General features: G+C 37.3%; 1 protein-coding gene across 1 annotated transcript in view; it reads right to left on the bottom strand.

Annotated features, from left to right (window-relative positions):
- LOC126284101 (xanthine dehydrogenase-like) overlaps positions 1-24,732 on the bottom strand; it is a 301,701-nt gene that overhangs the window by 16,592 nt on the left and 260,377 nt on the right. Inside the window, exons 20-23 of the mRNA XM_049982754.1 lie at positions 10,286-10,444; positions 5,498-5,626; positions 5,278-5,411; positions 4,746-4,839 (exon numbers count right to left, since the gene is read on the bottom strand). Of these exons, the coding sequence (XP_049838711.1) occupies positions 4,746-4,839; positions 5,278-5,411; positions 5,498-5,626; positions 10,286-10,444 (516 nt within the window). The remainder of the gene's footprint in view (positions 1-4,745; positions 4,840-5,277; positions 5,412-5,497; positions 5,627-10,285; positions 10,445-24,732) is intronic.

Below are 24,732 nucleotides of genomic sequence, written 5' to 3'. Positions count from 1 at the left end.
TGTAGGACTCTGAATTTGCCAGATTGTGGAAGGTTTGCAGTGATATACATCTCCCCATGCTGATTGGCAGTTCCAGTTGTGTAACACAGTGTGCAAACTGCATTGCATCTTTGTAACAGAAGAGCCTACGAATATCACCTCTGCAGAAGTGAACTACAGGTGTAGGATGTGCACACTGAAATGTGGCAAGTGCACAGTGGCATGTACAGATGGATGGCTGGGAGAGGGTGCATATGCTCTCATGGTGGCAGTGTGTGCAAGCTGCCTGAAGTGGCTTAGGAACACATGAAATCCACCAATTTGTGCCTGTCGGTCAGGGCAGCAGTGGGGGTTTGGCCACGGGTGAGGGCCAAACCTGCTATCAGTGGTGTTGTGGGATTAGTCTGTACCAGGTACTTTGCTAGTGGTGACAGGCAGATGGGTGAGAATGAATACATGACACAGCTGTGGGATGCATGTGAACCAGTGCACAAAGAGGGTGGGAGCAATTCAGTTGAGGGTAACCAGTGTAGGAGGTCATTCCTCCATTGACCATACAACATAACCCTGTAGTACATTAGTATCTATGGGTATCAGTGGGGAAAAAAGGCAAACAGGACACAGAAAGTACTCATGATGTTTTAGTTCTTTTAGTGGAACAGGACACAATTACACAAAAATTAACAAGTGGCATTAACAGATTGAAATTACATAGTGATAAGAATGAACACAGTGTAAATTATTCCTATAGCACACAGTATCCTCATAGAACAGGGTTATAGTAAGTGGCAAATAATAAATTGTAGCTGTCAAACATTATAGGCATTTATTTCATAGTTTAGTGAAGTTCTGTGGCAACAGGAACAAGGATTCTGCTCAGGTTATAAATACAGAATCAAGTAAGGGTAATGCAGGAGTAGGTCTAATAATGAATAAAAAAAAGGAGTGTGGGTAAGCTACTACAAACAGCATAGTGAATGCATTATTGTAGCCAAGATAGACATGGAGTCCACACCTACCACAGTAGTACAAGTTTATATGCCAACTAGCTCAGCAAATGATGAACAGACAGAAGAAATGTGTGATGTAACAAAAGAAATTATTCAGATAGTTAAGGGAGATCAAAATTTAATAGTCGTGAGAAACTGGAATTCAATAGTACGAAAAGGAAAAGAAAGAAAAGTAGGAGGTGAATATGGACTGGGAGTAAGGAATGAAAGAGGAGGCCGACTGGTAAAATTTTGCATAGAGTGTAACTTAATCATAGCTAACATTTGGCTTAAGAATCTTGAAAGAAGGCTGTGTATCTGTCAGAGGCCTGGAGACACTGGATGGTTTCAGACAGATTATATAATGGTAAGACAGAGATAAAGTAACCAGGTATTAAATTGTAAGACATTTTCAGGGGCAGCTGCAGACTCTATTCACAATTTATTGGTTATCAACTGTATATTAAAACTGAAGAAATTGCAAAAATATAAGTATTTAAGGAGATGGACCTTGATAAATTGAAAGAGTCATAGGTTGTAGAGTTTTTCAGAGATAGTTAGGGAATGACTGACAAGAACAGGGAAAGAGATGCAGTAGAATAAGAATAGGTAGCTTTGAGAGGTGAAATGGTGAAGGCTGCAGTGGATCAAGTAGATAAAAAGATCAGACCTAATAGAAATCCTTGTGTAACATAAAAGATATTGATTTAACTGATGAAAGGAGAGAATATAAAAATGTAGTAAACAAAGCAGGTGAAAAGTAGTACAAATGTCTCAAAAATTGAAATCAACAGGAAGTGCAAAATGGCTAAGCAAGGATGGCTAGAGGGCAAATGTAAAGAAGTAGAGGGATATATTACTAGAGACATTTGGAGAAAAGAGAACTACCTGTATGGATATCAACAGTTCAAATTGAGAACCATTCCTAAGCAAATAAGGGAAAGCAGAAAGGTGGAAGGAATATATAGAGGATCTATAGAAGTGCGATGTATTTGAGGGCAATATTACTGAAATGGAAGAGAACGTAGATGAAGATGAAATGGGAGATATGATATTGTCTGAAGAATTTGACAGAGCACTGAAGGATCTAAGTCAAAAAAGGCCCGGGGAGTAGACAACATTCCATTAGAACTACCTTGGAAAATCCTTGGGAAAGCAAGCCTTGGCAAACCTCTACCATCTGGTGAGCAAGACATATAAGGCAGGTAAAATACCCTCAAACTTCAAGATGAATATAGTAATTCCAATTCCAAGCAAAGCAGGTGTTGACAGGTGTGAAAATTAGTGAGCTATGAGTTTAATAAGTCACAGCTGCAAAATACTAACATGAATTCTTTACAGACAAATGGAAAAACTGGTAGAAGCCAACCTCAGGGAAGATCAGTTTGGATTCTATAGAAATGTTGGAATTTGCGAGGCATAGTGACCGTACAAATTATATTGGAAGATGGATTAAGGAAAATCAAACCTATGTTTCTAGCATTTGTAGACTTAGAGAAAGCTTTTGACAGTGTTGACTGGAATACACTCTTTCAACCTCCGAAAGTGGCAGGGGTACAATACAGGGAGCAAAAAGCTATTTACAATTTGTACAGAAACCTGATGGCAGTTATAAGAATCGAGGGTCATGAAGGGTAAGCAGTGATAGAGAAGGGAGTGAGACAGGGTTGTAGCCTATCCTTGATATTATTCAATCTGTATATTGAGAAAGCAGTAATTGGAACAAAAGAAAAATTTTGAGCAAGAATTAAAATCCATGAAGAAGAAATAAAGACTTTGAGGTTTGTTGATGACATTGTAATTCTGTCAGGAAGATCAAAGGTCCTGGAAGAGCAACTGAATAGAATGGACAATGTCTTGAAAGGAGGATATAAGATGAACATCAACAACAGCAAAACAAGGATAATGGAATGTAGTCAAATTAAATCAGATGATTCTGAGGGAATTAGAATGGAAAATGAGGCACTTAAAGTAGTAGATGAGTTTTCTATTTGGGGAGCAGAATAAGTGATGATGGTTGAAATAGAGAGGATACAAAATGTAGACTGGCTATGAGACGAAAATCATTTCTGAAGAAGAGAAATTTATTAACATCAAGTATAGATTTAAATGTCAGATAGTCTTTTCTAAAAGTATTTGCATGAAGTGTAGCCATGTATGGATTTGAAACATGGGCAATAAACAGTTTAGACAAGGAGAGAATAGAACCTTTTGAAATGTTGTGCCAATGCTAAAGATTAGATGGGTAGATCATGTAAGTAATGAGGAGGTACTAAACAGAATTGGGGAGAAGAGAAATTTGTGGCACAACTTGGCTAGAAGAAGGGTTGGTTGGTAGGACACATTCTGAGGCATCAAGGGATCACCAGTTTAGTATTGGAGAGAAGTGTGGATGGTAAAAGCTATACAGGGAAACCAAGAGAAGAATATATTAAGCAGATACAGAAAGATGTAATTTGCTGTAGTTAGTCAGAGATGAATAGGCTTTTGCAGTAAAGCTGCATCAAACTAGTCTTTGGACTAAAAACCACCACAGCAACAACAACAACATTTCATACCTTGTAAACATAAGAAACGAAAACTTGTGGGCATACATATAGTTGACTACTGTATTCAAGCAATATGCTGCACACTATCTGCTGTGATACAAATGTTACTGACACTTCTGTGATCTGGAAGTACTCTAGTGATCCCATGAAATGCCGGGCCTTCATGAAAAACATAAATACCAAATTGTTGCATACAAACAAAATTCCAACGTGCTGCCATTAGTGCTCAGCAAGAGTTCTGCAGATAATTCTGATCATTGTTCGGCCAAAGGGTGTGGTACAGACTCACTACAATCATCTCTGTGACCACACATGTCCAGGATACCATCATTGCACCTTGTGGCACATCCCATTTTCAAGTCCACACAACACAAAAAACAGTCACCATAAAACACTATCTCATTTGGGTGATCATGTAAGTCATTCAGCATCAGTGCAGGATGTGCTGGTTATGCAGCTCTCTCTCCCACATGCTTCTCTCCAGAAAAACTCCTGGGCTGCCCCAAGGCAGTGTGTATTGGAAAGAGATATTAGTACTTTGGTCTACTTTGCTCACAGTTGATACATGTCACCTGCTGTTGCTGTCTCTTGAAGCAGATGGATGATGAGCATGCATGCACTGAAGCATGTCACCACAAAAATATACAGTAAATCTGCAAATTCTCAGACAATTTGAGAGCTGTTGTAGTCTTTGTCTGAGCTATTCACAATTTCAGCCAATCATGCAGACATTTTTCCCTGCAAATGCTGAATAAGCAGCTGACCCTTTTCAGGAATTGTGTGCTAGCCTGGCCTCTTGACAGGTACTCTGCCAATGTAGTTGGACTTACAGTATGGGTATCTGCATCATTGACAAACAGAAGCCACCTCACTGGTGCAAGATATACATTTCATGATGGCAACTGTAACAGTGGTCTTGAAACTTGAAGAAAAAGTTCCAGAAAGTAAATTTTGCAAGACATTTGTACCAAATTGTCCTTTTCTGCGTAGGTAGGTGAAAAACATATTTAATATCTTTTCTCTATTATAAAAGTTTAAACTCTGCATAGAAATAAATTATTTTAAGATGCAGATTTCCTTATTCATACATTATCCTTCATGGCTGTCAGCTATAATTTGATAATGCTAACTTAAAACATTAACATTATTTTAGTTAAAATTATTAAATTTAATAATTTTGTGATATTAAATTTATATATTTTCAGCTAATGTATGTTTTTATACCGACCTGGTGTTCTCCTGTTAGCGCATCAACTTCCACTTCAGCCACAGTTACTCCATAAATGTAGTAATTCTTTAAGGCATCTGTGATCCCAGCATACCTAACATTCAGATTTCATTAATACACTACTGACATTAAGATACAAAGTAATCATGTCATGAAACACAGTTGTCAATGTAGAATAAATACAAAGTAAACCTCTAGCAGAAACTAGTTCCTTATACGGTACATGAAAGGGAAGATACCAGTAATCAAGACTGCTTTTCGACTTTGCAAAAAGTCATTTTAAATTTTTCCTTCCAGATGTAATACTGCTGTGTTATCTTCAAACTAAGATCCTGGTTGACTTTTCAACTTAATTATGAATATATAGATTTCCAGGAAACCTATCCTTTCTACAAAAATTTAGTGTATTTCTCTAACTGGGATTGATTTGCTCTCTACAACCTGCATAAAATACATTTTACAACATCCATTTCTTTAAAGCATAAGAAAATTGGTAACATATAAGAAAAATGCAGTCATAAGAGACACATACATCATAAATGTTGAACATAAGTCAACATTTGCTGCATATGCTGCAGCAATAAGCTCCTGCCAGGAAGGGTCTTTGAGTTTTTCTTTGATAGGAGCCAAACGCTTTAAAAGTTCTTCACAAGCACGTAGCGTAGCCTGTAATTACCATTTTTGCAATATTTAGTTTTAGAAGACAAAGAAAGATCAAATTACTCAAGAGTTTCATAGCTGTATTCACTTACATATGCACAGGATTCACTTGCAATGCTTCCACCAGTGACCATATTGTTAGGAGATGTCAAAACATTACTAGGCTTTATACTCACAAGCTCTAGTGGCACACCAAGAGCATAGGCACAAACCTGAGCAACCTAAAATAAAAATAAATGCATTACCAATTAAAAGGAGCAAAAGAGGTGATATGCTGCTGCTATTAGTTAATCATAAAGTTTCAAGGAAACGCAATGTTTCATTTCTAATAAATCTCCATTTGGTGATCTACAGTGGTCAGCCAGAAAGTAATATCCCCCATATTTTTCTCAGTTGACAATGTTACAAATACAAAATGTTTGGCACGAATTCTTCAAGGTTTCCAGGGTGTGCATGCAAAATGTCCAATTCCTCTGACAGAGTTACTGCATATTTTTTTTTCAGAATGGCACCTGGAAGTGATGCATGTGCTTGGCAGTGTTTTTCTTTGAATTTTATGTGCTGAGACAGAAACTGTGGGAAATATTCACAAATTGTTGTGTGTAGTCAATGGAACATCTGCAGTCAACAAGAGCACAGCTGGTCATTGGGCAAACAGGGTGAGGTCTTCAGTAGGTAGTTCAGTGGACCTCCACATCCACAGTGCAGTGGGAGATTACCCATTGGTGTCATACCTGACATGCTGCAGCACGCTGATTTTCTAATTCTCAGAAATTGTCACTACTGCTGTCTATCAGTTTATGAAGTTGGATGTAAAACATTTGTTCTGAGTTTTTGCAATATTTTGAAGGTGGGCAGGATGACTCATCACCAACTGTGACTGCTGATGAAAACTAGGTGAGATGAATAGTGCCATGGAGAAATGGCTTTGTGACCAAAACAAGGATTTGTGCTCACAGGCCATACACACCCTTGTGTCTCCCTCAAGGAGTGCTGTAGAACTGGAAGAGATTATGCAGAAAAACAGGGTGTGTAAAAAAAGTGACATTGTGTCATGTGTGTGAGTTTCACAGTGGAATAAATAATTATCAGAGGAAAAAATGTGAGGCATTACTTTCTGGGTGGCCTTAATGCATCTGTATCTTATATTGTTTCCTGAAATTATTTGGGGTCATTTCTGTGAATTTTCCTTAAATAAGACGATGACATATTTCCTTTCCCATCCTAATACAATAAATGGTTGTCATCTTTACCTAATGGCCTCAACATGAATTTAACATTAAACTCAAAAATTCTTTCATTATTCACTAATATTAATATCTGCAATAGGTTTTTCATATTAGAAAGAAAATAATGTAAAGGAGGAACAGTCACTCACTTTCCCCTCTCTATCACATGAGTTCCTAATAGATTATTTGACAAAAAATAACTTAGTTTAGATTGTATACTTCATTATTTGAGTTCTCACACATTGAATGTTGTATCTGCAGCTATGATTCTTTATTTTTAAGAGAAGCTAGAATATATTTTTCTAATCAAAGTAAGAATACTGCAGTAATTTTTAATATAATATTTGTAGTATTTTGTGAGAGCATAATACTTATTTTTATGTTATCAACCTTACTTTGTGAGAGTATAATAGTTAAGTTATTTATATTTCAACTCAGGAACATTTCTGTATGTGACAGGATAGTTAAATTATTGATACAAGAGGAGGAAGTAATTGCCACTCATTACTGAAAATTGTGCGCTGCTCTGAACCTGGCAACATTGCATTAATGTGCTGTCTCTGTGTGCCACATAGCAACACTAGGAGATCATATATTATTATAAACACCAATAAAATTTGTATCCCTTGAATCAAGCATAGGTGGACAACCAGCAGTCCACTGCTCACATCAGGCCCAAAGAAGAAATTCTGGGTAGACATAAAATGAATGTTTTCTCAAAAACAAGTATTTTGAGGTATTATTTCTTGGCATTGCATGTAGGGCAAGGGGTGTAGTCAATATTTAGTCAATATTGGTGCATTAATCCGTAAATATTAAAGTCACAGATGCTATACTTTTGATTTTATGCATTAAGAGTGTTGCTGTTCCATTGTGACAAGGTGGACTTTGAGGTTAGGTTCATATATGAACCAGACCCACAGATGCAGAAAATTGCCCATGCCTGGTGTAAACCATAGACCTTCTTTGGATGTTGTATCATTTAATATACCATAAGGGGTCTAACATTAAGCTGTTTGTAAGATAACAAGAGATTATTAGTAAATGTATAACTATCAGCTATGATTCATGTATACACTGCTTCCCATTTGATTATTTGTTTTTCATACACAACAGAGATTAGTTCATAACGGATAATTCCTAGTTGTATATGTGTGCACGTCCTCTTGGCCACTGTGGGTACCAGAGCAGGTTTGCGCTACGTGGTCATTATTGGCCTTGGCTAACCTGAAGTTAATGGGGTTAGTCTTTCCACTAATCTGTCTGAGTGATTTGTCTCTACTGCTGCCTACAGGTCTAGTGACATTCCCCTGAAAAAAGATGTTTTCAAGCACTTGTTGAAGGAAAACATGTGAGAACTCCTCTGGGAAGGCATATTTTGGAGAGTGGTGCTATTAAGTGGAGTAGGAAGTGACCAATGGGACTGCTAGCACACTGTCCATGAGGCTGACTGGCTAAAAGAGGAAAGTGTTTAAACTTTTTTGTAAAGTTTTGAAGAGCTTGTGCAATCAAGAACTGAGTGGGAAACTTCATAGATGTTTGGAGCAGCAAATTGTCCTCTGGCAAGTAGGTTTTACAAGGTCCTTTCAATAAAAAACTGGAAATGTTCTATAAAAATTAAAAAACTTTGAGAAAATGAGCTTTTTTTGTGTTGTCTTAGAACTATTACCAGTTGGTGCTGAGACAGAAACTGTGGGAAATATTCACAAATTGTTGTGTGTAGTCAATGGAACATCTGCAGTCAACAAGAGCACAGCTGGTCATTGGGCAAACAGGGTGAGGTCTTCAGTAGGTAGTTCAGTGGACCTCCACATCCACAGTGCAGTGGGAGATTACCCATTGGTGTCATACCTGACATGCTGCAGCACGCTGATTTTCTAATTCTCAGAAATTGTCACTACTGCTGTCTATCAGTTTATGAAGTTGGATGTAAAACATTTGTTCTGAGTTTTTGCAATATTTTGAAGGTGGGCAGGATGACTCATCACCAACTGGGACTGCTAGCACACTGTCCATGAGGCTGACTGGCTAAAAGAGGAAAGTGTTTAAACTTTTTTGTAAAGTTTTGAAGAGCTTGTGCAATCAAGAACTGAGTGGGAAACTTCATAGATGTTTGGAGCAGCAAATTGTCCTCTGGCAAGTAGGTTTTACAAGGTCCTTTCAATAAAAAACTGGAAATGTTCTATAAAAATTAAAAAACTTTGAGAAAATGAGCTTTTTTTGTGTTGTCTTAGAACTATTACCAGTTGGTGCTGAGACAGAAACTGTGGGAAATATTCACAAATTGTTGGTGCTGGGATTTATGCCTTGTGAAAAATACGCAGGGAACCTGTTAAACAAGATGGTGGCACCATTGAGTGTTTGCACCAATGTGGAGCAATGGAGTGTCATTAGATTTCTGTTATCTGAATGGTTGGCTCCAACAAAACTCTTCATCAGATGACAATGTAATGTACTGGAAGTTGAGTCAAACACAAGTGTATGAGGGGCTGATAAATTAAGACAGAGTGTAACAAGTGTCGATGATTGATCAGGCCCAGGATGCTTTGACTGTGGGGTCACAGAGAACAACATTGCAAGTGTTGGTGATATGGAAAAGCAAACATATTATTGTGTGTGATATTCCAGAAATTATGAGCATTTGTGTTGGATTATTCCACCATACTGTTCATTACATACTGATGTCAAGAAAGTACACACAAGGTGTGTTCCAAATCATTTGACATCAGAAATGAAAGAAAAGTGCATGGATTTGTGGAGAGAGACCTGAAGTTTGTGTGCTTGCCCCAGACCTGTGTATTCCCTGGATCTAGAAACTTCACATTATTAAATTTTTAAGCCACTGGAAGAAGCTCTTTGTGGCTCAAGGTTTGCTAATGATGAGGAAGTCCAGGCAGCAGTGCATAACTGCTTGTACAAACGTCTGCAAGAATTCTTTTTGCATGGAATTGAGAAGCTTGTCTAGCATTGGTGCATAAGACTTGTAAGGGATTGTGTAAAAAAGTTTTGTATTCCATTCATGTAATAGATTCCTTAAAACATGTTTGTTATTGTTATTATTATCATTGAATGACCTTAGAATGTTATTGTGATTAACATTTTCAGAATCTGGAGTTAGTAATCCTATTAGATCAGTAAAGTTACTTTTTAGATACAGAAAGCCTACAAGAATTCAAAAGTGCATTCTAGTGGAATTCTGCTTAGGGGATTTCCCAGTTTGTAGGAGAGTGTTACAGTCTAGTGAGGGTACACATGTTCACTAGAAAGGAGCCTCATACTGAGTGTCACAGCCATTAACTGGCTGGATAGTGGTGCATATCATATGAGGCAGACCTTGCAAGGTTTAATTGAAGGCTATATATAACATTTGTTTCTGCAGAAACTTGTGTAGAGTTTCAATATGAGTTATGACTTATTCACTATGACTGGTATTCGTTTGTTTTATTTAGTGGTGCTTATATGCAGAAGTTGCTAGGATACACCTAGAGGCTATGTATGAAATGCTATCAGTATATATTTTCCAGCCCAGCTGGCATATTTTGGAGCCATAGTGAAAGTAGTTTGATAGTTACAGTGCTTTGGAATTATTGACTTTCAATTAGTGACAAGTTTAACATTGTATCACAGAATAAAATAGTCTAGTTTAATTACCTTAGTATTTATTCCTTGCCCACATTCAATTCCTCCATGTGCAACTGAGATTGTTCCATCATGAGCATAAACTGATACAATTGCATAAAAATTACTGAAATAATCAAATCTATATCTCATAGGGACAACTGAAATCCCTCTTTTCCTCCAGCGGTTATTCTGCAATTGAAATACAAATATAGTAAACTGAGGTATTAATTAAACCATAAATTTTTCATTACAGCTCTAAAAAAGTGTATAGCTATGTTACATCACAAATATAGATTAAGGATCCAATTACAAATAAACTGTCAGCAACATATGATACACAAACACATCAGTATAAAACGTTTTCTTATAGTATCAGAATGGAAGCTGAGAAAGACAACGTACTTCAGAACTCTAGGCCAAGAGAGGCATTGCAGTGTACAGTGTGTGGCAAAACTAGTCAGTTCTCCTGTCTCTGACATGTGTTACAGAATAACACACTCACATTAAATTCCTAACATGACCCAACAGAATCAGAATTGTAAATCCAATGTCATAATTCATTCTGAGATTTTTGTTAAAGTGAAATAACATATAATATTGAGATTATGATAGTTTCAATTTTAATTTTAAATTGCAATTATAATTTAAAATTATTGTCAATCTTTCTGTTGGTACAATTTATTCTGAGAATGCTTGTAAAACAAGGAATTAATTATATATAGAAATCTTAGCCGTAAAAGTTCATTGTGTCACAAGATCACTGAACTGAGAATTTTTGTATCTTTGCACTTGCCAGTTTGTGTGACAGAGTGAGTTAGTTGCTGAGTTATGGCATGAGTTATTGTGAAGTGGCTGACATAAAGGTGATACAAAATTGTTATGCTCAAAGGAAGGAATTGTTTCAGAATGACAACTGGATTTGTAGCGCTTAACATTTTGTTGGCTTAAATTGTGAGAGTGGGTCTAGGTTATACTGATTTATTTCCCCAAACCACATTCCACTTCTTTACTTGGTGTCTGCAGCCTCTCTTCTTTACTGGATGGCTGGCTGCTGGAAACTCTCTTCAGTTCTTCTCCGTCGAGTAATGCTAGGTAGAGGAATTTTCAAACCTCTTTCTACTAGTGAAATAAGTAGCCATACAAACTTTAAATTTCATCAATCAATGATGTATTTGACTTTCAAGCACAATAAAAATTCTCAGTTTCAAGATAATATGTAACATCAGTAAGTCTACCATACAGTTGTATGTTAGAAACAAACTGATTTACATTCAAAAGGAAGTCTGCTTAGACACCATGACTTTCAGAAAAGGAGATAGAAAAAAGTCTTGCCTCTACCAAGACTGAGTCAAGAGTCTATGTGAGTACTTTTTAAACTGTTCTTTTCACATAACAATAGTCAGTGACACTATAAGCATGAAGCTACATATAGATTCCATGGTTCTTCTACACACACTCACTAACACATCTATGAATTGCCCAACAGGTACTTGTCGGTGCAGTTTGATCATTGTGTCTACTTCCTTCCTGCAGATGATTTTAAACCTGGACACACAAACATGTGACACACAGTACGTAAGATTTTATCAAGCCACACTCATATCTAGAATACCATAAGTTCAAGACCGTAGAAGGATGAGTCGTTCTAGAACTTACACAGAAATTCTTGAATCACTACAACCATTTTACTGAAATATGAGGTGATGAAATTCAAAGTTCTGATGAAAAAATGTACTGATGCAGTGCCCACAGTGTCAAACACAAAGGAACCTGTTCATACTACCTAGACACTTGTTTTCAACAGGCCGTATTTCCGATGAAGATCGATGAGAACCAGAAGAGCTTATCTTGGATTTAAGTATTACTTGAAACTTCCTTCTTGCTTAAAAGTTAATTAACAGAGAAGAAATTCTTCATATGTGGAATGAAAAATTAAGAAACTGCAACACATGAAACATAATTTTTAAGCATTTTAGGACACAAATGTGGCAAAAGAACAGCCACACAATTCAACAAAAGGATTGAGCAGTTAGTCAAAATTTGAGCAATAGTAATGAACAGGAAATGAATTCCAAAATGGAAAGAGAAAGAAAATGTCACATGTAGTAAATCAATGCAGGAAATAAACAGTATCAAAGAGAAACAGCAGATAGAACCAGGCAAAAGACAATCAGTTAAGATTGAAACAATCAGGAATCTTTGAAAGGAGAGAAAAGTGACATTAGAGCTTTCTATCAAATCTCTGTCAAAGGCGTACACATCATATTGTATATGAGGTCAGTATTCAATCTTTGTTAGCTTTTTACAACAGTACAGTACTGACACATGCATGTGGGTGCCTGTTGGAATATTTCATTGAACATACACTGACAGCCCTCACAGATTGCTTTTATACAGTGCTCCATTGAAAATTATTTGGCAAACTGTTACCTCTACAAGTATTGCATGACCTTTGAGGTGAAGACTCACTTTCTGGAATGTATTAACATTTTACTACCCATGTATCCTTAGCCTGTAGAAACTGGTGTTACTACTTATTCTTTGCTAACCAAGTCCACTGATACTAGCCATTTACATATTTTTCTTTATTCTTTGTTCCTCACTTCACTGTTTAGATTTGTGGTCTCTCCTTATGTCAAATCTCTATCTAAATCCCTCAAGTAGAGACAGAAAAATGACAAAAATGGGCATTCAGTGAGTCTAGCAGAATACTGTACAGCTTGTGGGAGATGTGTTAAAAATGCTGTGACAGTGTCCAGGAGTGTGTAGACTGTGTGATAAATCAGTTAAATTCCTTCTGTCTGTTATATTTTTCTTCCCCCTAAAATTTTTATTTCTTTTTATTTTGCGAATATTTTTGAAATGATAATTTATATGGAATGTGCCGAGTACCTAAGGATTTCAAAAACTGAATCAGAGCACATCTGAAACAATATTGTCTGTTACATTACTTGTTTTTTAGAATCTGTTACTGTGACTAGTTTGCCTGTAAACTGTGCTAATTACAAAATACTAGCAATCTAATAGTTTGTTATCATTGTTTGTATGTAAACTTACATTCAATTACTATCTTCCTGATAAAGTATTTCACAAACATATGTAAATAAGTGGTAATCCCTACATCCAATGATAAAATGTCTTAGGGCATTTGCACTCATTTGATTCTGGAATAATTAACACCCATAGTTAGAATGTTTCTGAAAAAAATCTCATGTATATGCAAAGAAGCAAGCATAATTCAGTAGAAATTACAAGTTTAATATGAAAGCCCTTCTTCAAACAAATACCCTCAACAACTCAGTTAGTTAGAAATTTAATATTTAAGTGTAAGCTATGGAAATTCATCAATGGAAATAGTGAACTTTAGTGGTAATTATTGTCATCTTATAAAAAAGAGTGGTCTTGGGAACCATTTTAAGTCAGACTTTAGAAGATTATGAAATGACAAAGATATATGTCCAAAAATACAGGGCAATGTACTGCAGATCATTCAGTACAGTTTACAGGTCAGAGAGTGTTCAGCAGTTAGTCGAAATTTAATGCCTTGGAGTAAGTTCCATGACTGAATGAGTGTTTTAATGATTACTGTAAACTTGTAGTTAATTTTATGAACTGTATTAATCTTCAATAATGTTTATTGTGTCAATAGGGTCAGACTATGAACTGTGTTACTTACAATAAATACTTACTGTACACATTGTTTTTTGTACTGCTATTACAGTTAAACTTCAAGGACAGTGATTTAAGACTGTGTTAGTTTTTTGCTTGCCACACATGGACCATTGTGTCAATCTGATGTTAGGTTACCATAGTCAAACAATTACATTATAGATCACCAACTGAGTGGCTATCCAATTACCATTGAATAAATTAAGTAGATGAGACTCGAACTGGACATAAAGAGTGATTCTTTGAACATCTGAGTGTAATGAATGTATCTGAACTACAAATCTGGTGTAGAATACATAACTGACAGAAGCCTACTTCCATTATATGGAGGTGCAGTTACTCAGGTTATATTTATACAGGTAACAATCGCACTACAACTGCATTTACACATATGGATGGAAGATCTAATACTCATCCTAAAGCTGGTAAAAGACAATATGGACTGTAGAATTAGTGTAGCTTTACCCTAAAATCCTGTTTATGAAAGATTTTAAATGGATCATTGGCTGTCGCATTGTATTCTGGAATCCAGATAGCAAATCTTTGAGTTTGAGGCTAAGAGTTATCAATCAATATTTGAGTATCTTACCCTGTCAAACAGGACAGTAAACGGATGCTGCCTACACATATAACATCCTTCTGATGATTTCTTTGAAACTTAGAAAGCCTAAGACGGGAACAGAATTGTCCAAAGACCTTTCATCCTGAGATGCACTTAGGATAGCATAAATAATTATTTATGAAGTGTCCAATATCACAGTTCACTTTTACTTTTCAATTAATTTTGTTATGTATTTTGTGAAATTTTTTACCAAATTCAAATTTTACTGTATGTAAATTATATCACATTCTACAGAAGTAATCTCTTTATATTATTAATATACAGTATAGACCACATATACAGTCCAGTCACATTAATGTGACCATCACCTATGTTCGATGTCAACATGCAATAATCACTCACAGACAGCCGGTGGCAACATGAGCAGTGGAGGTTACATATAGCATATAGGGAGGATGCTGGAAAGAGTGCAGTCATTCTCATAATGTGTAAATGGAGCACTTTGTCAAATGTCCACAAGGGAATGGTCATTGGCTTTCAGGTCACTGGTGGAAAAATTTGGGAAATAACTATGTTTGTAAACTGTTCAGATGCAACTGTGGTTGAAGTATGCCACGCATGGCCACCAAAATCTGTAGGAAGGCATCTGTAGTGCAACATGGGTCATAGATGACTAGGATGAATGACAGTTGTGGAGACGTGTATGGGAAAATAGATGTGCAACTATTGAGAAGCTGACAGCCCAGATGAACCAAGGGGTTACCAACAATGTATCCTCAATTACCTTCAGGAAACATTGCTGTATGTGCCTTTACAGAAGGTGCCTGTCTCATGTACCCATGCTGACTGTTCTTCACTGGTGATATAGATTGAAGTCTGCATGTCAGTACCACAACTGGAATTCCACTGCATGATGATAGGTTACTTTTTCAGGTGAATCACATTTTATATTCCATCAGACAGATGATCATTTGCTTGTACATTGTGAAACATCTGAAAACAAATAGTCTCTAACAATAGTCAAAAGGGGAGTGTTTTCTTGGCACTCTCTGGAAATCTCAGTATTATGAAAGGCACTCTGAATGAATCAACAGAAATATGTAATTTTCCTTCTGGACTACATCCACCCCTACAAGCAGTTTGTTTTTCTTCGGAATGATGGCAACACCCACCAAGGCAATGCACACAGTGTACAGCGTATGTGCTTGGTTCAGACAACACCAGGATGAGCATAACATGCTCCCCAGCCACCAAATTCCCTGGATTTAGACCCAGTCAAGAATCTGTGGGGTCACCTCAATCTGATTTCTCATGCTATAGATCCTCAGCTGAGACACCTAGAGCAGCTGACCACAGCACTGCACTCAGCAAGGCTCAACATCCTTGCAGTATCCTCCAGAATCTCACTGACACTTTTCCTTCATCTCTTGCAGTGATGTGTGGTGCAAAATGTGGTTATTCAGGCTTTTGAGATGTGGTAAGATTAATGTGACTGAACAATGTGGGTAAGACATGTTATAGTTAAAGTTTGTTATTTCATTACACTTTTAATTTAAAATAAATGTAAATAATCTGGGTGTTTTACAAGAAATTTGTAACTGTTTAGTATTGAACATTCCAATAAAATACTTTATATTATTTTCAGAAGATTGCTTATAGGTACACAAAATTTTAGTCATGTTATTTAAAAAGTGCACTTTAAAAATTTATAGCAAAGACTGGAGATTTTGGTTTCTATGTTAAATTAAAACAGAATTAGTCAAGTTACAGATGAAAGATTATGCTTAAATCAAACATGTACTTTGGTAACACCTGTTCACACCTGTGTGTGTAACGAACATTCTGATACAATACTTATACTTGCAATATTTTCTTCAGCCCCACCCCCACCCATGAACCATGGGACCTTGCCGTTGGTGGGGAGGCTTGCGTGCCTCAGTGATACAGATAGCCGTACCGTAGGTACAACCACAATGGAGAGGTATCTGTTGAGAGGCCAGACAAATGTGTGGTACCTGAAAAGGGGCAGCAGCCTTTTCAGTAGTTGCAAGGGGAACAGTCTGGATGATTGACTGATCTGGCCTTGTAACAATATCCAAAACGGCCTTGCTGTGCTGGTACTGCGAACTGCTGAAAGCAAGGGGAAACTACAGCTGTAATTTTTCCTGATGGCATGCAGCTTTACTGTATGATTAAATTATGATGGTGTCCTCTTGGGTAAAATATTCCGAAGGTAAAATAGTCCCCCATTCGGATCTCCGTGCGGGGACTACTCAAAAGGATGTCGTTATCAGGAGAAAGAAAACTGGTGTTCTACAGATCAAAGCGTGGAATGTCAGATCCCTTAATCAGGCAGGTAGGTTAGAAAATTTAAAAAGGGGAATAGACAGGTTAACGTTAGATATAGTGGGAATTAGTGAAGTTCGGTGTGGCAGGAGGAACAAGACCTCTCTCTCTCTCTCTCTCTTTCTCTCTTTTTTTTTTTTTTTTTTTTTTGTGTGTGTGTGTGTGTGTGTGTGTGTGTGTGTGTGTGTGTGTGTGTATGTGTGTGTGTGTGTGTGTGTGTGTGTGTGTGTGTGTGTGTCATCAGTCTACTGACTGGTTTGATGCGGCCCACCACGAATTCCTTTCCTGTGCTAACCTCTTCATCTCAGAGTAGCACTTGCAACCTACGTTCTCAATTATTTGCTTGACGTATTCCAATCTCTGTCTTCCTCTACAGTTTTTGCCCTCTACAGCTCCCTCTAGTACCATGGAAGTCATTCCCTCATGTCTTAGCAGATGTCCTATCATCCTGTCCCTTCTCCTTATCAGTGTTTTCCACATATTCCTTTCCTCTCCGATTCTGCATAGAACCTCCTCATTCCTTACCTTATCAGTCCACCTAATTTTCAACATTCGTCTATAGCACCACATCTCAAATGCTTCGATTCTCTTCTGTTCCGGTTTTCCCACAGTCCATGTTTCACTACCATACAATGCTGTACTCCAGATGTACATCCTCAGAAATTTCTTCCTCGAATTAAGGCCGGTATTTGATATTAGTAGACTTCTCTTGGCCAGAAATGCCTTTTTTGCCATAGCGAGTCTGCTTTTGATGTCTTCCTTGCTCCGTCCGCCATTGGTTATTTAACCGCCTAGGTAGCAGAATTCCTTAACTTCATTGACTTCGTGACCATCAATCCTGGTGTTAAGTTTCTCGCTGTTCTTATTTCTACTACTTCTCATTACTTTCATCTTTCTCCGATTTGCTCTCAAACCATACTGTGTACTCATTAGACTGTTCATTCCGTTCAGCAGATCATTTAATTCTTCTTCACTTTCACTCAGGATAGCAATGTCATCAGCGAATCATATCATTGATATCCTTTCACCTTGTATTTTAATTCCACTCATGAACCTTTCTTTTATTTTCATCATTGCTTCCTCGATGTACAGATTGAAGAGTAGGCGTGAAAGGCTACAGCCTTGTCTTACACCCTTCTTAGTACGAGCACTTCGTTCTTGATTGTCCACTCTTATTATTCCCTCTTGGTTGTTGTACATATTGTATATGACCCATCTCTCCCTATAGCTTACCCCTACTTTTTTCAGTATCTCGAACAGCTTGCACCATTTTATATTGTCGAATGCTTTTTCCAGGTTGACAAATCCTATGAACGTGTCTTGATTTTTCTTTAGCCTTGCTTCCATTATTAGCCGTAACGTCAGAATTGCCTCTCTCGTGCCTTTACTTTCCCTGAAGCCAAACTGATCGTTACCTAGCACATTCTCAATTTTCTTTTCCATTCTTCTGTATATTATTCTTGTAAGCAGCTTCGATGCATGAGCTTTTAAGCTTATTGTGTGATAATTCTCGCACTTGTCAGCTCTTGCCATCTTCGGAATTGTGTGGATGATGCTTTTCCGAAAGTCAGATGGTGTGTTGCCAGACTCATATATTCTACACACCAACGTGAATAATCGTTTTGTTGCCACTTCCCCTAATGATTTTAGAAATACTGATGGAATGTTATCTATCCCTTCTGCCTTATTTGACCATAAGTCCTCCAAAGCTCTTTTAAATTCAGGTGACTAAAGGGTTATAAACACAAAATCAAAGAGGGGTAATGCAGGAGTAGGTTTAATAATGAATAGGAAAGTAGGAATGCGGGTAAGCTACTACAAACAGCATAGTGATCGCATTATTGTGGCCAAGATAGATATGAGGCCCACATCTACTACAGTAGTACAAGTTTATATGCCAACTAGCTCTGCAGATGATGAGGAAATTGAAGAAATGTATGATGAGATAAAAGAAATTATTCAGATAGTGAAGGGAGATGAAAATTTAATAGTCATGGGTGACTGGAATTTGAGTGTAGGAAAAGGGAGAGAAGGAAACGTAGTAGGTGGATATGGATTGGGGCTAAGAAATGTAAGAGGAAGCCACCTGGTAGAATTTTGTATAGAGCACAACTTAGTCATAGCTAACATTTGGTTTAAAAATCATGAAAGAAGGTTGTATACATGGAAGAACCCTGGAGATACTAAAAGGTATCAGATAGATTATATAATGGTAAGACAAAGATTTAGGAACCAGGTTTTAAATTGTAAGACATTTCCAGGGGCAGATGTGGACTCTGACCACAATCTATTGGTTATGACCTGTAGATTAAAACTGAAGAAACTGCAAAAAGGTGGGACTTTAGGGAGATGGGACCTGGATAAACTGAAAGAACCAGAGGTTGTACAGGGTTTCAGGGAGAGCATAAGGGAACAATTGTCAGGAATAGGGGAAATAAATACAGTAGAAGAAGAATGGGTATTTTTGAGGGATGAAATAGGGAAGGCAGCAGAGGATCAAGTAGGAAAAAAAGATGAGGGCTAGTAGAAATCTTTGGGTAACAGAAGAAATATTGAATTTAACTGATGAAAGGAGAAAATATATAAATGCAATAAATGAAGCAGGCAAAAAGGAATACAAACATCTCAAAAATGAGATCGACAGGAAGTGCAAAATGGCTAATCAGGGATGGCTAGAGGACAAATGTAAGGATTTAGAGGGGGTAAGATAGATACTGCCTACAGGAAAATTAAAGAGACCTTTGGAGATAATCACTTGTATGAACATCAAGAGCTCTCTGATGGAAACCCAGTTCTAAGCAAAGAGGGGAAAGCAGAAAGGTGGAAGGAGTATATAGAGGGCCTATACAAGGGTGATGTACTTGAGGACAATATTATGGAAATGGAAGAGGATGTAGATGAAGATGAAATGGGAGATACGATACTATGTGAAGAGTTTGACAGAGCACTGAAAGACCTGAGTTGAAACAAGGCCCCTGGAGTAGACAACATTCCATTGGAACTACTGACGGCCTTGGGAGAGCCAGTCCTGACAAAACTCTACCAGCTGGTGAGCAAGATGTATGAGACAGGCGAAATACCCTCAGACTTTAAGAAGAATATAATAATTCCAATCCCAAAGAAAGCAGGCGTTGACAGATGTGAAAATTACCGAACTATCAGTTTAATAAGTCACAGCTGCAAAATACTAAAGCGAATTCTTTACAGACGAATGGAAAAACTGGTAGAAGCAGACCTCGGGGAGGATCAGTTTGGATTCGAACACGTGAGGCAATACTGACCTTACGACTCATCTCAGAAGAAAGATTAAGGAAAGGCAAATCTACATTTCTAGCATTTGTAGACTTAGAGAAAACTTTTGACAATGTAGATTGGAATACTCTCTTTCAAATTCTGAAGGTGGCAGGGTAAAGTACAGGGAGCGAAAGGCTATTTACAATTTGTACAGAAACCAGATGGCAGTTATAAGAGTTGAGGGACATGAAAGGGAAGCAGTGGTTGGGAAGGGAGTGAGACAGGGTTGTAGCCTCTCCCCAATGTTATTCAATCTGTATATTGAGCAGTAAAGGAAACAAAAGAAAAATTCGGAGTAGGTATTAAAATCCATGGAGAAGAAATAAAAACTTAGAGGTTCTCCAATGACATTGTAATTCTGTTAGAGACAGCAAAGGACTTGGAATAGCAGTTGAATGGAATGGACAGTGTCTTGAGAGGAGTATATAAGATGAACATCAACAAAAGCAAAACGAGGACAATGGAATGTAGTCGAATTAAGTTGGGTGATGCTGAGGAAATCAGATTAGAAAATGAGACACTTGAAGTACTAAAAGAGTTTTGCTGTTTGGGGAGCAAAATAACTGATGATGGTCGAAGTAGAGAGGATATAAAATGTAGACTGGCAATGGCAAGGAAAGCATTTCTGAAGAAGAGAAATTTGTTAACATCGAGTATACATTTAAGTGTCAGGAAGTCTTTTCTGAAAGTATTTGTATGGAGTGTAGCCATGTATGGAAGTGAAACATGTACGATAAATAGTTTGGACAAGAAGAGAATAGAAGCTTTCGAAATGTGGTGCTACAGAAGAATGCTGAAGATTAGATAGGTAGATCGCATTAATAATGAGGAAGTATTGAATAGGATTGGGGAGAAGAGAAGTCTGTGGCACAACTTGACCAGAAGAAGGGATCAGTTGGTAGGACATGTTCTGAGGCATCAAGGGATCACCAATTTAGTATTGGAGGGCAGCATGGAGGGTAAAAATCATAGAGGAAGACCAAAAGATGAATACACTAAGCAGATTCAGAAGGACGTAGGTTGCAGTGGGTTCTGGGAGATGAAGAGGCTTGCACAGGATAGATTAGCATGGAGAGCTGCATCAAACCAGTCTCAGGACTGAAGACCATGACAACAACATTTTCTTCAGCATTAACAAAACATGTTTTTCCTGTGTGTGTTTGCACATCGATTTTGGTGCTTGTGGACCTGTATTTGAAACTTATTTTTACACTATTTCCATTAAATTTTTTGAGTATTTATTCCTTCATATTTTCACCTTTCGTCTGAGAACATTGATTATCTCATGTAAACTGTCTTGGTTTCAGAACTAGATGTCAGAAACTAAACTTATTCTAGGGAAAACAAACTACAGAAACAACCCATTATACAAATTACCTATCAAACTGTATTTTACAAAATATGCTCATTATTATTTACATATGTATTATATCAGTTCAAATGTGTTGATATTAATGAAAGTTTGTGACTTGTTGGAACATGATATCATTGTATTGCTTTTATATCTCTGAAGTTTATTTGTAGAGTAGTTGTAAAGAAATCTGTTTCAAGTGTTGATAGTGGATGGGCATTTGAAGGCAAGTTTGAGACTTATCCTCATCACAACTACGTAACACATTTTCTGAAGTTATGAAAATGTAAAAAAAAAAAAGTGAAATACTTAAGTTTTCTTCTGAATTTTATAATTTGATAGATAAGGAAGTGATATTTAAAGGATGTTTCATTTAAAAATCCAGTCAGACACATTTTTGCAAATGTGAATAGGAGTTATTCTCACAGTCGTTGGAAGAATGCTGAGAAATTGGTTACAGGGACGTGGATTTTGTTCAGAAAGCCTTTAACACCAAGATCATACCCCATTTTGTTACAGGACAATGAGCAATGATAATTACAATAACATCAAGATGATTAAGATAAGTATGACTTTTTAACTATTGACTTAATCAACAAACAACTTTGGGCATTTTTGATATGCAGGCTACTTCCTGTAAAGTGAACACACCTTTCCTATGTCTGTTTCTTTAGACAGATATGTAGTTTGTGACAGTTACTCATCTTTAGCTCCAGTTGGGTTGTGAAACTGAGTTGTTTAGACCTGTAGGCTTTGTCTGGAATGATTTTTTTGTGAGCAAGATATTAATCTCTTTTACTTTTCCAAATAATATGATATATTATAAACTGAAAGAACTCTCACAGCAAAAAGATTATAAGATACAGCATTTGGAACTGTTTGGACAAGATCATCACCAAGAGGAATTAAATCCAAAAATAGTGATCAGAAAGGACAAAAGAATGCCAAATAATGTGGTGCAGTAATCCTCAAGATAAACAGTAAGCTTAAATTTATATTTTTCTTCTTTTTTGATACTCCAAGCTGTGTGATTATGTTAACAATTACTATTAACAAGGAAGTGTAACAGGTAGTTGGGGCAGGGGGGAGTCTCATGAACAAGTCAATCCAATGTGAATGAAAACTTAGATGATTTGTAAACTGATAAGAAACTGGAACTATTGGAGTACTTTTGGCTAACTCAGGAGAACTGAAAACCAACAATGGCATGGTCAATTCCAAATTATTAAACATGGACTTGGCTATAAAAGCCAACAGCGACCTTTTAAGAATTGAAATGATAATGAGTGATGACCAATTAGGCTCCAAAACCGAAAATGCAAAAGCAATTACAAACCTGAATAACTAACTTTTAGAAACAGAAATTCCAGAATAAACAAGTCAATTAGTAGAAGTTCAGAAACATTAACTACCATAAAATCAGTACATGAATAGCTGCATTATTAAGCTTAATGTTTTTTAAGCAAATGTCCTGAGTTTGAGTCTCAGTCCATCACACAGTTTTAATTTGCCAGGAATTTTCATATCAGTGCACACACCACTGCAGTGTGAGAATCTCATTCCAGAAACATCCCGCAGGCTGTGGCTAAGCCATGTCTTTGTGATATTCTTTCTTCCAGGAGTGCTAGTTCTGCATTGTTTGCAGAAGAGCTTCTGTGAAGTTTGGAAGGTAAGAGACAAGGTACTGGCAGAACTGAAGCTGTGAGGACAGGTCGTGTGCTGTGCTTGGGTAGCTCAGATGGTAGAGCACTAGCCTGTGAAATGCAAAGGTCCTGAGTTTGAGTCTCAGTCCAGCACACAGTTTTAATTTGTCAGGAAGTTTCATATCAATGCACACTCCGCTGCAGAGTGAAAATCTCATTCTGAAAATTCTTAATAACTTACCCAGTTGTATGTGTTGTCTGATAGACAGTGATGTAACATTTGAAAACAAAGTGAAAAGCTTCTTCCCACAGCTCCTTTTATTCCACAAAAGAATTTCTGACATGTAAAATGTAGTGTGGTAGTGTGTATCAACCTGCCAGCACTTTTGATTGGTAAGTCACATCTTCTTTGTTTTTAGATATATTTTTCCCACGTGGAATGTTTCCCTCATTATATATATACATGTAATAGAGGGAAACATTCCACATGGGAAAAATATATGTAAAAACAAAGTTGATGTGACTTACCAAACAAAAGTGCTGGCAAGTTGATAGATACACAAACAAACACAAACATACACACAAAATTCAAGCTTTCACAACCAAAGGTTGCTTCTTCAGGAAAGAGGGAAGGAAAGGGAAAGATGAAAGGATGTGGGTTTTAAGGGAGAGGGTAAGGAGTCATTCCAGTCCTGGGAGTGGAAAAGACTTATGTTAAGAGGAAAAAAGGACAGGTATACACTCGCTCACACACACGTATCCATCTGCACATACACAGACTTCTTTCCTGAAGAAGCAACATTTGGTTGCGAAAGCTTGAATTTTGTGTGTATGTTTGTGTTTGTTTGTGTATCTATCGACCTGCCAGCGCTTTCATATAGAAACTTCCACATGGGAAAAATATATTAAAAACAAAGATTCCAAGACTTACCAAGCGGGAAAGTGCTGGTAGATAGGCACAATGAATAAAACACACAAACACACACACAGAATTTCGAGCTTTCGCAACCAGCAGCTGCTTCGTCAGGAAAGAGGGAAGGAAAAGGAAAGATGAAAGGATGTGGGTTTTAAGGGAGAGGGTAAGGAGTCATTCCAATCCCGGGAGCGGAAAGTCTTACCTTAGGGGGAAAAAAGGATAGGTATATACTCACACACACACACACACACACACACACACACACACACACACACACACACACACACGCATATCCATCAATACATACAACATACACAGACACAAGCAGACATAATTAAAAGCAAATAGTCTTTGACAGTGTTTGTTGGTAATGAGGATCACCATGTGGCTAAACATGCTTTGGTGCACGGCCAGCACATCTTGGCACAGTGTTACACCGTCTGGGTTATCTGGATACTTTCCACCAACACCAACCTATCCGAACTCCGGAGATGGGAACTTGCCCCTCAATGTATCCTCTTTTCTCGATATCCGCCAGGCCTCAACCTCCACTAATTTCAAGTTGCCGCCACTCATATCTCACCTGTCTTTCAACAACTTCTTTGCCTCTGTACTTCTGCCTCGACTGACATCTCTGCCCGAACTCTTTGCCTTTACAAATGTCTGCTTGTGTCTGTGTATGTGTGGATGGATATG

Source organism: Schistocerca gregaria, chromosome 8 (assembly GCF_023897955.1).
Source record: "Schistocerca gregaria isolate iqSchGreg1 chromosome 8, iqSchGreg1.2, whole genome shotgun sequence".
Lineage (NCBI taxonomy): Eukaryota > Metazoa > Arthropoda > Insecta > Orthoptera > Acrididae > Schistocerca > Schistocerca gregaria.
The sequence above is the reverse complement of the archived record's forward strand: the minus strand, read 5'-3'. Positions and strand labels throughout refer to the sequence as shown.